This window comes from Cherax quadricarinatus, chromosome 38 (assembly GCF_038502225.1).
Source record: "Cherax quadricarinatus isolate ZL_2023a chromosome 38, ASM3850222v1, whole genome shotgun sequence".
NCBI classification, from domain to species: Eukaryota; Metazoa; Arthropoda; class Malacostraca; order Decapoda; family Parastacidae; genus Cherax; species Cherax quadricarinatus.
This window is the reverse complement of record NC_091329.1, coordinates 23,381,100-23,395,821: the sequence shown is the minus strand read 5'-3', so window position 1 is coordinate 23,395,821 and position 14,722 is coordinate 23,381,100. Positions and strand designations below refer to the sequence as shown.

The window sequence follows — 14,722 nt, the reverse complement described above, 5'->3', positions numbered from 1 at the left end:
ACTACCTTTATAGTATGATCCTCACTTAGCAACGAATTCGTTTAATGACGTCATCTTAGGAACAGAACTCTGTCGTTAAGTGAGGAGAGGTTGTATTTACTTCTCAGTCAATTTACGTATTAAATTTTATAAGAATTTGAGGGGAATTGCAAATTTGTTGGAAAAGTCCATAATGTAAGTACTGTAATGTAATATAAATAATGTGTTTTTCCATGCAGTATGCATGTAGTATGAAGGCATGGTGTAATGTTTTGGAAAGCCATTATTACAAATAATATTTCCAGCAGATCTTTACCTAATACGTACAAGGGTAGACAAGGGTGAATAATAAAAAAAATATTATTATTATTTCTTCTTCTTTCAACAAACCAGCTGTATCCCACCGAGGCAGGGTGGCCCATAAAGAAAAACAAAAGTTTCTCTTTTTAACTTTAGTAATTTATACAGGAGAAGGGGTTACTAGCCCCTTGCTCCCAGCATTTTAATTGCCTCTTACAACACACATGGCTTATGGAGGAAGAATTCTGTTCCACTTCCCCATGGAGATAAGTGGAAATAAACAAGAACAAGAACTAGTAAGAAAATAAAAAGAAAACCCAGAGGGGTGTGTATATAGTATGTGCTTGTACATACATGTGTAGTGTGATCTAAGTGTAATTAGAAGTAGGAAGACATACATGAAATCTTGTATGTTTATTTGAAAGAAGAAAGATACCAGCAATGCTGCCATCATGTAAAACAATTACAGGCTTTCATTTTACACTTACTTGGCAGGACGGTAGTACCTCCCTGGGCGGATGCTGTCTACCAACCTACTACCTATATTATTATTGTTTATCTATTATTATTAACAAGGATAATAATTTTATACGAGGATCAGAAAAAACATTCATATTTTACAGTGAGTTGACTTAAAACATACATTTTTATGAACAAAATAAAAAAATATTAGTGTAATTTATAATGACTGTGATAACAGTAAAGCATAGAAAATTAGACAAAATGTGAATTGTACTAGACTTGACAATGTTAACACTATTTGAGAAGATATTGTTTAACACAGAGAAGTGTATAAATAAGACACATGTGCAACATTAAGAATAATCTTGAACCATAGGGACACTTGTCAGGTGACAGCAACCTGTGTTGTAGTTCCCTCACTCCCCACTACACCTGCCCTATGTCATAGTTCCCTCACTCCCCACTACACCTGGTCTGTGTTATAGTTCCCTCACTCCCCACTACACCTGCCCTATGTCATAGTTCCCTCACTCCCCACCACACCTGTCTGCTCCACTGTCTATTATTCTCTGTTCATGATCTCTATGTTGGATTGATAGTGACCTGGTGGGTGAAATCTAAAGATATTAAACTTCCTTAGTATTGCACATGTGTCCTGTTGCCACCTGATATGATCATTGTGCAACTTAACTCATCATGACTATGTTCAACAATGGAATTACAGAAGATTCAAATTCTCTATGGAGAACTTTCTCATCCTAGTACAGCAGTTTCCAAATTGGGATCCCCAGATCCCTAGGGGTGCACAGTGATGAAAATTTAGAAAATTTGCAAGAAAATTTAAGCATTAAAAATATATAAACGATGAAGCACTGAAAATGCGGAATGCAACAGTACCAAACGTAAGTTTTGTGTAAATTAACTTCAAAGAATTAATTTTTTGGGAAAGAGTTAGAGCAAGCAGTGCTGCTGCCTCTAAGATGAGAATATTTATTGGCTCCCACTGGAGCATGGACACACGCATGCATTCCATTGGCTAGTCAGGAAGCCAATGGAATTAGACTGTTTTGTCACTGGAAGAATGGCTATTGCTAGTACTGTATTCAGATAATGTAATTTTACAGTGTAATAAGGGCTAACAATCTATATTTAGTTTATATGATGTTTTGGCCTTTGTAATTTTTAACTTCTCAATAAGTACAATTATTTATTTTGGCTATGGCAGGACTGACCAGAATTGAAAGTTGGAGATTATGATGGTTTCATATGAAGTAAAGGAAAACACGTTTTGTTTTTTAGCTTTAGAAAATAGTTTAATCATTTAATTCTATATACTATGTATAGCTTTAGCTATAATTTTAAAATGTGTGCTCGCAGCTGCTTGTACTGAGAACAAAAATTTGTAGAGTTATTGCTACTGCACCTGACATGAATTACAGGATGTCATGTACCTCCTATTTCTCTGGTAGACTATAACATTGTATTCAGGAGAAACATTGTATTCAGAAGAAACCTTGTATTCAGGAGAAACATTGTATTCAGGAGAAACATTGTGCATGTACTACATGCTCTTGGCATGTACTGTACTGTAAAAAATAAACTTGTACTGTAGTTGTTTGCTTTATCTGTGAAAGTTATACACATTTAACAGATAAGCCAGAGTCAAACATTTCAAATACTGCATCTTATCAAAAAAGTGGTAAACCTATTTGCAAGATATTAATATATTTTGATTCTCACATTCTTATAATTTATTGTCCCTCACATTCCAACTCACTCCCTCATCCTTACAACTACTCATTCCCAAACCACTGCAACACTCCCACACCACTGAAACACTCCCACACCACTACAACACTCCCACACAACTGCAACACTCCCACACCACTGCAACACTCCCATACCACTGCAACACTCCCACACCACTACAATACTCCTGATCGAAGGAATTCTTGGATTGAACCTGATTTCCTCCCATTCTGCTGGACACTGTATGATCCCTGGGGGTTCAGCACTCACCCCATGGAATATTGGGGTCAACTCTATCAAAAGCCTTATGGAGATCAGTAAAGTACCTAATATGATATTCATTTCTGTGAAGTGCTATGTAAATTGTGTCAAGCATTTTTTATGATTGCATCATTAGTGCTACCAGGTATTGTTGAGCCTGAATCTAAATTGGCAAGGAATAAGAACATTGATTAAGTATGGATACACCTGCATATGAATCACTTTCTCAAATATTTTTGATAGTATGTATTGGTCAATTAGATATTGATCTGTGATTGTTAAGACCAGTTTGACTGCCATCTTTGTGGATGAATGTTATCATGGCTCTCAAGACAGTCTGTAAAGATGTGAACCTAAAGTGATTTGATGAAAAGTAATGAAATGATTGGAGTTAATACTTAGTGCAGCTTTTTTTAAGATAATGGTGGGTACTACTAGCTCAAATTGTTTATTTAATAATTGTTGCTCTACTACTAGCTCAAATTGTTTATTTAATAATTGTTGCTGTATTACTAGCTCAGACTTTTATTTAATAAGTGTTGCTGACCTAGCTCAAATTGTTTATTTAATAAGTCAGTGGGAGCTGAGTAGAAGGTTTCAGTAATCATTGTTCAGATAACCTTCAATTTTTGTATAGGCCTCTGGTATATTGTTTGCAATATTAGTTCTTACTGTAGAGAAGAAATTGCTCAGCTTATTCAGTGTCATTAGCTGAGGGAGAGGATTATTTTTATTTATATCATATAGAGTTGTTGAATCTACTAGAATAGTAATTTTGCTTGGATACTATATTCTTGTGAGAGGCTCTGGTGGCTAAAGCTCTCGCTTCACACGGTGAGGGTCTGGGCTCGATTCCCAACCAGGGTAGAAACATTGGGCATGTTTCCTTACACCGGTCGTCTATGTTCCCAATCAGTAAAATGGGTACTTGGGTGTTAGTCGACTGGTGTGGGTCGCATTCTGGCACATTGACCTAATTTGCCTGAAATGCTCAGCATAACAAGTGGCTTTCTATATAGTAGTATGTCACTGATGTCAGCTAGGCCTGTATACCTTATACATATTTTTTTTTTTTTTTTTTCAACAAGTCTGCCGTCTCCCACCGAGGCAGGGCGACCCTTATAATTATTTACTACAAGTATATGTATATTATTATTATTACTATTATTTCCTTGTAAAGAAGTCCTAGCCTGCACCTCTTTTCATTATCACGGTTTTTATCAATATGAGCAAGCCTTTTGTGAACCATGGGTTGTTGAGGATTTTTGTGGCAGTGTATATTGTAGTGTTTTTTAATAGTGAGGAAGCTTTCTACTCTAGCTTTCTTTTTCAATTTATGTGCTTGATGGCATCTATTAAGTTTTTAATTGAAGCATCATGATGGAATCTAGGTATATTTCTATACACCATAGGAATGTTAGCATGGGCCCCCACTGACCAAATGCAGGTTTTTCCAAATGAATCCTCCATCAGCTTGTGGTGTGCTCTAGCTCGTCCCCTCAAAGCTGCCATCATGACCAACAAAACTGTAATAACATGAGTTTTAAGACTCGCCAGCCATGGGTTCCAGCCCCACCCATTTCCTTATTTGTTTGTAATCATGTTATTATGACTGTGAGCCATGAAGGCAGCTTTTGCTTTTGAAGGGACTCGAGCTAGAGCACACAACAGTCATGCTGGTGTAGGATTCATTTGCAAAAACCTGCATTTGGCCACTGCAGGGATCCATTGCTAACATTCCTAGGGTGTACAGAAATATAACTTGTGGATGAATCTTATTAGATTGGCATGGACTAGTGGTTACCACAATGGCCTACAAGTTTTAGGACTCTCCTGCCATGCGTTCATGTATATATATATACAGACACAGGTGTACATTCATACATTAACAAAAGAAAATACATGACACATGCCAGGAGCTGTGATTCAACCCCTGCAGCCACATACAGGAATGTACATATACATGCATATAGTTTACAAGTGTACATTCATTCATGCATACATATGCAAATGCACATATATGTACATACATACATACATGCACAAGTGTTTATAAGTACTGACATACATATACGTGTACATGCATAAATATATGAATGCATGTTTTTACATTTTGTTGCATTAGAATTTTGTCACCACTCTGCACTATTCCTTTTTTTACGTACAATGAGGTAGAAGAGGCCGAGTATGTGGAATGTGGGGATACCTTTCTAGGATCATGCTGCAACTAAAGTATATTTAGCTAAGATTACATTCAGGGGGGAAAAGTTAAATCTGTAGGGATCATACAGAGTCTGGCACAATAAAACATTTCCTTAACATAAAAATGCAGCTAACTGCAACAAGTCGGTTACTCTATAGTTCTGAGTTTGGTAAAATTGGCATGGAAGAAATTAATAAATTTCAAGATGCATCACCATAGACATCTTGTAATGATAAGTTTATCCAAGGAAGTAGAGACACTATCTTCAATGTAGGTAATTTATCCAAGAATGTAATGAGTGTTCATGAGGATGATGATTTATCCAAGGAAGTTCAGATATTATTCATAAAATAATAAGATTATCCATGGATATAGAAGTAGTTTTCATAAGAACAATAGTTTATCCAAGGATGTAAATCCACTGTGAGGATGATGGTTTATCCAACAGCATTGTGGCGGTGTTTGTGAAGATAGTTTATTCACTGGCATAGAAGCACTGTAAGGATAGTTTATCAATTGGTGTTGAATCACTGTAAGGATGGTAGTTTATCCAAGGATGTAGGGGCACTGCTCATAAGGATGCATCAGAGACCCAACTGGACAGTTAAAGGCTTTGGCAAAGAGTGGCTCATTTCTTAAGATTAAATTTACCCTGAAAAAATATAATGAGAGTTGTTAAATGCTTTATGGCAAGTACTCTAAGATTTTTAAATCAGCTAATTATTTTATTGAAAGGGATGACAGAGGAAAAGCTGCTCACTACAGAGTGCTTGCTTCATTTAAAGGTACTGTATTATCAAACATTTTAACATAAAACAAAATTTGTTTGCAAAGTAAGAAAAAATATATTACCTCAGTTTGTTGGGAAGATGCTCATTTTCCATAGCTGTCAGCATGTCGATCTGACTGCTTCTGCTGCAGTGGTTCTGTTCACATACAATTACCCATTTAGTTATATAATATTTAACTGCTTTCTGCTAAACAGACTGAACAAAATAATTGTACTACATATGTAAGTACTTAAAGCATTAGTAAACCTTGATTTAATCAAGTAATAAGAGGAAGTGTGTGGCTGGCAGTGGCAACTGTGGAAGATAAGGGCAAGAGTATTGGATCTTATTCGTCACTATACCGGCATAGGGGCTCTTGATCCAAGGAATTAGGCCTCGTCTCCTTCCTTGGATCGAATCTAGCTACCCTTCTCCCCTCCTCTCCATTTGGCACTTGGGGGTATTTTCCTTGTTAATTACAGCTCTTAGGTTGAAGGAAGAGAAATCGTTGGCTGTCCCATTCCACTGAGGACCTTGGTGTTTGCCCTGGGAATTTGATCATCCAGGGATGTGCTAGACTGTCCTCCAGGGTCCCGGTGGGCAGCCTCGTGTGTCCTTAGGTGATGTATCACTGGAGGCAGCCTGTTGCTACTAGGAGGTGGCAACCATCCATCTCTTTCAGATGAACTTGGCTCAGTCGATGCAGTGGTGCCATGTTGGGGTTTTGGTCTACAGGAATGAAGGGTAGGGTAGAGAGCAGTTTTCATGCAGAATTAACACTACAAAGATTTGTAGTGCAAAGAGAGCCACTATCATGCTTTGGCATTATGGGCAGTCTAAACTTAATAGATACCTGCCACTCAGAGGATATTCTTGGAAGCGGAGGGGGGGATAGATGGTCACTCAATCTTCTCAGAGCTGCCCCTTTCCCTTCCCCACTTTTTTTTTTAACAACCATATCCATAGTCATATCCATATTCTGCCTCCTCCTGGGCCTCTCCTTGCCCCAGTGGAACCCTTAACCAACCCAAGCATGACCATGGACCTTCCTTTGAACCCGGTCCCACTTTTAGGCAAGACCTCATTACCTGACTTGAGTCCAAGAGTTTCGGCTGACCCTTTTGATATCTCTGAACTTCGCGAAACTTTGACTATGATCCAAACTTCTCCGATGTCATGACAAGTGTAATTTTTGTTTGGACGAGTTTGACCTGTAATTGATGATGATGATACTGAAACTCCTTGCTCCAACTCCTAGAAACAAAGTATTCAGAAACCTCTTCCCCTGCAAATTGTATTCCAAGGACTCTCCTGGATGATTTTTTTTTTTTGAGCCAGTGACACTATTGATGGCACCTATCACAATACACTTACATTTTTCTCTCAATTCTAGCTGGCACTGTCATCCTGCATATTGCAATCTATAATGGTAAGTGGCCCAGATATTCAGGAGCAACTTAAGCTCTAATTATCAGAGTGGAATTTATGTCCTTCCTGCCCAAGGTCAGAGGCTTTGTCCATGCAATATTGCTAAACTCACCTTTAACTGCCAAGAGTTTTCAGCCTTGAGCTACATATCAGAACAGCAGTTATAATATGGGAATTACTCCCTATGCCTCACTGCAGAAATTGCTGGCACTTTGGCCACCCAGCCAAATATTGTAGGTCACTGGCTGAATTCCTGGTCTGCGATCAGCTGACCATAACAATCCATCTTCCAGCCTGTCTCATGGTGTTTTATTATTTCCCAGCTGAGAGCCTACATACAGAGGCAGATATCCCATCTTGGCAAGAGAGGCGTGATGCCAGTTGTCTCTACTAGTAATTTTGTCCATCTTGCGACCTGCTTGATCCTTCCATATACAGGATGGTAACAGATGTTAGTAGAGCTTCTTTGTTTAATCATCACCCCTATTTATATGTTCCTTTTCTCTATTGGTTTCCCTAAATTTGCATCCTCTTTATGTCTACCCAGGATCTTTTCTCTCCTTCCTTGGGAAGTCCCAACAATTCGTGTTTGCTCTTCCCCACTTCCATGTGCAAAAACTTACTTGCTTGCTCACTCTTTCTTGATGACTTCCATTCTCATTCTCATGCTATTATTGTGTACACCATTGGTTCTAAGTCTGATGGTGTTGGATATGCATTAGCTTTTTCCTGATGGAATCATCCAAGGTCACTTACTAGACTTGGCCAGTGTTGTCACATCTGAGCTGAATGCTGTTTTTATGTTCATCATACACAATGTGTCAATATCCATCTTGTCATTCAGTCATTTCACTTACAGTGTGTTACAAGCTATTCAGAAATTTGACTCCCCTCATCCTTTGTATACACCTCTGGTTTTGCCACATTTCTAGTAAACTCAAAGATGTCGTTTACTGCTGAGTCAATGGACACACTGATGTTCGGGGTAACGAACAGGCAGTCTCAGTTGTTTGGTCAGCTGTTCATGACCTCCCAGTTCCAACTAGGGGTATTTCATCCTTGGATTTTTTCAGTGATCTCATGACAACTTCGTAACTACTGGCAACAACAGCGGTTTTGGTTGGTCTTCAATAAATTTTCTGCCAAACCATCTTCTCCCTACCATGGTTATGTTTGATAATACCTTCGAACCTCAGTTGTTGATTGTATTACTTGTTGAATAATTCGGCTATTGAATAAGGCGTTCGAGCAAAAAGTCCTGGTTTTCGTAAGTTCTCTTGATTGTCTATGGACAAGGTTTCACATGTATGGAATGAGACAAAGCTGCTCAGGTCACATGCTTATAGAATGTGCACTGGTATTCTGCTGAAAAATACCATCCAGACAAAGCAGTGGCCATCCATCTCTCTAACATGTACAATGACAGTGTAATGTCTCAATTTAGACAAGTGTTAAAAAAGAGCCGGAAACAAACCTCTCTGGACTGGTTTTTAGTGAGACAAAGAACCAGTGAGCCAGAATAAATAAATAAATAAATAAATAAATAAATAAATAAAGAGACAAATAAGAGAAACAACACCAGAAAGACAGTTGACTGACATATTAATAGGTGACTTTCCTTCCTCCTCTACTCCACCTCTTGCTTCCAGTATGTCATTAGCTCTCCTCTGACAGGTAAGGGGCAGTTAAATTTTCATTTTCTGTACAGTATTTCAGTTAAATTTTCATTTAGTATTCATTTTTACAGTTAGATAAGATAAGATAAGATAAGATTTCGTTCGGATTTTTAACCCCGGAGGATTAGCCACCCAGGATAACCCAAGAAAGTCAGTGCGTCATCGAGGACTGTAACTTATTTCCATTGGGGTCCTTAATCTTGTCCCCCAGGATGCGACCCACACCAGTCGACTAACACCCAGGTACCTATTTGCTGCTAGGTGAACAGGACAACAGGTGTAAGGAAACGTGTCGAAATGTTTCCACCCGCCGGGAATCGAACCCGGGCCCTCCGTGTGTGAAGCGGGAGCTTTAGCCACCAGGCCACCGGGCTGTATAATTTTATACATTGTTTTATGTAGTACTTGGTATATTATTAATACTGTATATTATTATATTGTCATCTGGGGTCTGGAACGGATTAATTCTATTTACATTATTCTTTATGGGAAAAATTGCTTTGGATGTCATCAATTTTGGTTGTCAAATCAACATCTGGAATGAATTAAATTAAAAAACCGAGGTTCCACTGTATACAGTGGACCCTCGACCAACGATGGCATCGATTAACGATAAATCCGACCAGCGATATATTTTAACGCAAAAATTTTGCCTCGACTAGCGCTAAAAAACTCGACCAACACTATTCGTTCCGTCTGAGACGCGTCCACTTCTGGCCAGTGTTTACAAGCCAGCCAGCCACTGCAGTCGCTTCCAATCATATAATCAGAACATTTCATATTATCACAGCCTTTTTAGTGATTGCACCTGCAAAATAAGTGACCATGGGCCCCAAGAAAGCTTCTAGTGCCAACCCTACAGTAAAAAGGGTGATAATTACTATGGATATGAAGAAAGAGATCATTGCTAAGCATGAAAGTGGAGTGCGTGTCTCCGAGCTGGCCAGGTTGTACACAAAACCCCAATCAACCATCGCTACTATTGCGGCCAAGAAAATGGCAATCAAGGAAGCTGTTCTTGCTAAAGGTGCAACTATGTTTTCGAAACTGAGATCGCAAGTGATAGAAGATGTTGAGAGACTGTTATTGGTGTGGATAAACAAAAAACAGATAGCAGGAGATAGCATCTCTCAAGCGATCATATGTGAAAAGGCTAGGAAGTTGCATGAGGATTTAATTAGAAAAATGCCAGCAACTAGTGGTGATGTGAGTGAATTTAAGGCCAGCAAAGGTTGGTTTGAGAAATTTAAGAATCGTAGTGGCATACTTGGTGTGATAAGGCATGGTGAGGCTGCCAGTTTGGACCAAAAAGCAGCTGAAAAATATGTGCAGGAATTCAAGGAGTACATAGACAGTGAAGAATTGAAACCTGAACAAGTGTTTAATTGTGACACTGACAATGTTGTGAAACACTTTAGGAATGTCATAAAGGAACGGGAGGTACAGGCCTCTATGGACAGATACGTTGTGCGACAGAGGTCCAGTGACTCAAGCTGGTCCTAGTGGCATTAAAAGAAGAAGGGAAGTAACCCCGAAAAAGGACTTGCCACCTCAAGTCCTAATGGAAGGGGATCCCCCTTCTAAACACTAACATCATCAACACTCTCCCCTCCTCCCATCCCATCAATCATCACCAGATCTTCAATAAAGGTAAGTGTCATGTAACTGTGCATGTCTTCTTCAGTTTGTGTGTATTAAAATTAATATTTCATGTGGTAAAATTTTTTTTTTCAATACTTTTGGGTGTCAGTAACGGATTAATTTGATTTCCATTATTTCTTATGGGGAAAATTAACTCAACTAACGATAATTTCGATTAACGATGAACTCTCAGGAACGGATTAATATCGCTGGTCGAGGGTCCACTGTACATGTATATATAATAATTCATGCAAAACGCTAAACCAACGTGGAACATTCAGTGCAAGACGAGGTGGAGGCTTGATCCTTTGTCTGCTGAGTAAGAGACATACGTGCTTCCTGTTTGTTTTCATCTATATGTCATGTTTTAGAGCCTGCACTCTTCTGCTTACATATCGACCACATGTGATTCAATCAAGACACCTTATAGATAAATGCTTGGCACTGCTCTGTGAGGACTGTCAGGCTTCACTGTCAGTTTAGCATATTGTAATAAATTTCTGTCTGTCAGCGAGTACACAGAATTCACTTCTGAAGTCTCCACTGCCCCAACACATTTACTCTAACTGACCTTGCTAAAAGTCTCACCTTTATACACTTACTGACTATTTAACAAAAATTAACTGCACCAATTCAGAGTTTATTCTTGCACTCTTCCCTAGCCCCAATTAACCCTTATCCATGCACACTCCTGCCCTTGCCTCTCTCCTAACATCCACATATTGCTTTAGCACAGTGCTGTAAAACCCTTTTGGGTTTAGCACTAAATTTCATTATCTTATTATTGTAACCAGCAGACTGTTGTTGTTTTACATATCAGCTGAGAGCAATTTTTTTTCCATATACATCTGAAGTTCATTAAATCAAGAGCTTCATACTTAGTTCTAAACCATGATTTTAGGTTAACCTTGAATTACAAAGGTTTTCTTAGAGTACAAGTGTATTTCTCAATGTGTATACACTGGGAGTGTCTCTCTCTCTCATATATATACGTATGTATATGTATGTATGTATGTACGTATATATATATATATATATATATATATATATATATATATATATATATATATATATATATATATATATATATATATATATTATTTTTTTTTTCAACAAGTTGGCCGTCTCCCACTGAGGCACAGTGACCCAAAAAGAAAGAAAATCCCCAAAAAGAAAATACTTTCATCATTCAACTCTTTCACCTCACTCACACATAATCACTGTTTTTGCAGAGGTGCCCAGAATACAACAGTTTAGAAGTATATACGTATAAAAATACACAATATACCCCTCCAAACTGCCAATATCCCGAACCCCTCCTTTAGAGTGCAGGCATTGTACTTTCCATTTCCAGGACTCAAGTCCAGTTATATAAAATAACTGGTTTCCCTGAATCCCTCCACTAAATATTGCCCTGCTCACACTCCAACAGCTCGTCAGGTCCCAAATAGCATTTGTCTCCATTCACTCCTATCTAACACACTTACGCACGCTTGCTATAAGTCTAAACCCCTTGCCCACAACACTTTTACCCCCTCCCTCCAACCTTTTCGAGGACGACCCCTACCCCGCCTTCCTTCCCCTACAGATTTATACGCTCTCAATGTCCTCTCCAAGATACGATACTATGTGCCGCAAACTGCCCTTCTCACACTATACCATTCACTTATATATCCATACCTCACCTATGCTATCTGTGCTTGGGGTTCAACTGCAGCAACACACTTAAAGCCAATAATAACCCAACAAAAAACCACAGTAAGAATACATAATCACTAAATCCCATCCCTGGCAACACACCTCCCCACTCTTCATAGATCTAAACTTACTCCCTGTTCAGAACATCCACACTTACTACCATGCAATCTATATCTACAGGACCTTAAATTCCAATATTAACCTTGACCTAAAATGCTTTCTTGATAGTTGTGACAGGAGCCACAGGCATAACAGTAGACACAAACATCTATGACATTCCCCGTGTTCGACTAAACCTTTACAAAAATTCAATGTACATGTATTTCAAAGGACCTAAAATCTGGAACACCCTACCTGAAAACACTAGAACTGCAGACACATTCATCACTTTCAAAACTACAGTTAGAAAACATCTCCCTGATCCATCCCAACAACTAACTACATGATAACCACCTGGTGGTTCACAATCACACTCACTCACCCACTGACTATAAACCCAGAAATACTAATCTTAATCTTAAAATAATAAATCCTAACTAGTCATAAGTTTGCCTATGATACTCCAATATAGACACTTTGTATTGTGCCAAAACAAAAGCATTCACATTGCTAAACTCATTACCTGTAAATATAAAAGAAACACTACCTGTTTATAAATTCAAGTCTCTTCTCAAAGATCACTTACTCACCCAAAACCAAATAAATACTGAATAACTGAACCTTATAAATTGTATATCTTAAATGTTTCTCACAATTATATCACATAAATGTTAAACCTAAAACCCAATCTAACTTTATTATTTTTTAAATACACTACCTAACAGAATACTCCATTCTACCGAATGTACAACAATGCATGCAACCAAATGACCTGTCTTTGTAATACTCACTTGTGCTTTATAGTAATCTGTTTACATTAATGTTTTATCACTGATTTCATCATTGCTTAGTTAATCTTAAGTTAATTTTAAGCCAGCCCGTAATGCTATGCATAGTATAAGTGGCTTTGGCATGCTGCTCTTATCTGTATTTTTTTGTACCTCTGTATGTGTGCTCAAATTGTTAATAAATAAATAAATAAATAAATGTAGTCACTTAGCCTTAATACCATAATCTGTAAGGATTTAATGTTAAAAATTTATCTAAGTCTACTTGAAATGCCTAGCCATGCTAGGTGTCCTTGTGGCAGCCTCTGTAATTAGTATTTTATAACATGTAAACCACACAATACCCAAAACCTGTAAACCCCACATTGTGAACCTTATAGAGAATAAACTTGAATTGAATTCTACTTTGATCCATTCTCTCTAAATGACCAAACCACCTCAACAAACCCTCTTCAGCCCTCTGACTAATACTTTTATTAACTCCACACCTTCTCCTAATTTCCACACTCCGAATTTTCTGCATAATATTTACACCACACATTGCCCTTAGACAGGACATCTCCACTGTCTCCTCGCTGCTGCATTTACCACCCAAGCTGCACATCCATATAAGAGTGTTGGTACTACTATACTTTCATACATTCCCTTCTTTGCCTCCATAGATAACTTTTTTGACTCCACATATACCTCAACGCACCACTCACCTTTTTTCCCTCATCAATTCTATGATTAACCTCATCCTTCATAAACCCATCCGCCGACACGTCAACTCCCAAGTATCTGAAAACATTCACTTCTTCCATACTCCTCCTCCCCAATTTGATATCCAATTTTTCTTAATCTAAATCATTTGATACCCTCATCACCTTACTCTTTTCTATGTTCACTTCAACTTTCTACCTTTACACACATTCTCAAACTCATCCACTAACCCTCTTCAGCCCTCTGACTAATACTTTTATTAACTCCACACCTTCTCCTAATTTCCACACTCCGAATTTTCTGCATAATATTTACACCACACATTGCCCTTAGACAGGACATCTCCACTGCCTCCAACTGCTGCATTTCCACATCCATATAAGAGTGTTGGTACTACTATACTTTCATACATTCCCTTCTTTGCCTCCATAGATAACTTTTTTGACTCCACATATACCTCAACGCACCACTCACCTTTTTTCCCTCATCAATTCTATGATTAACCTCATCCTTCATAAACCCATCCGCCGACACGTCAACTCCCAAGTATCTGAAAACATTCACTTCTTCCATACTCCTCCTCCCCAATTTGATATCCAATTTTTCTTTATCTAAATCATTTGATACCCTCATCACCTTACTCTTTTCTATGTTCACTTCAACTTTCTACCTTTACACACATTCTCAAACTCATCCACTAACCTTTGCAATTTTTCTTTAGAATCTCCCATAAGCACAGTATCATCAGCAAAAAGTAACTGTGTCAGTTCCCATTTTGAATTTGATTCCCCATAATTTAATCCCACCCCTCTCCCGAACACCCTAGCATTTACTTCTTTTACAACCCCATCTATAAATATATTAAACAACCATGGTGATATTACACATCCCTGTCTAAAACCTACTTTTACCGGGAAGTATTCTCCCTCTCTTCTACATACCCTAACCTGAGCCTCACTATCCTCA

General features: G+C 38.2%; 1 protein-coding gene across 2 annotated transcripts in view; it reads right to left on the bottom strand.

Moving 5' to 3' along the window:
* Positions 1-325: 325 nt before the first annotated feature.
* The window catches only part of LOC128692828 (neprilysin-1-like), a 134,522-nt gene continuing 120,125 nt past the window's right edge, over positions 326-14,722 (bottom strand). For both annotated transcript variants that reach the window (XM_070092175.1, XM_070092176.1), the window contains 2 exons: positions 5,807-5,880; positions 326-5,606 (listed from right to left, as the gene is read on the bottom strand). In XM_070092175.1, coding sequence (XP_069948276.1) covers positions 5,501-5,606; positions 5,807-5,880 — 180 coding nt within the window. In that variant the 3' untranslated portion in view covers positions 326-5,500. The remainder of the gene's footprint in view (positions 5,607-5,806; positions 5,881-14,722) is intronic.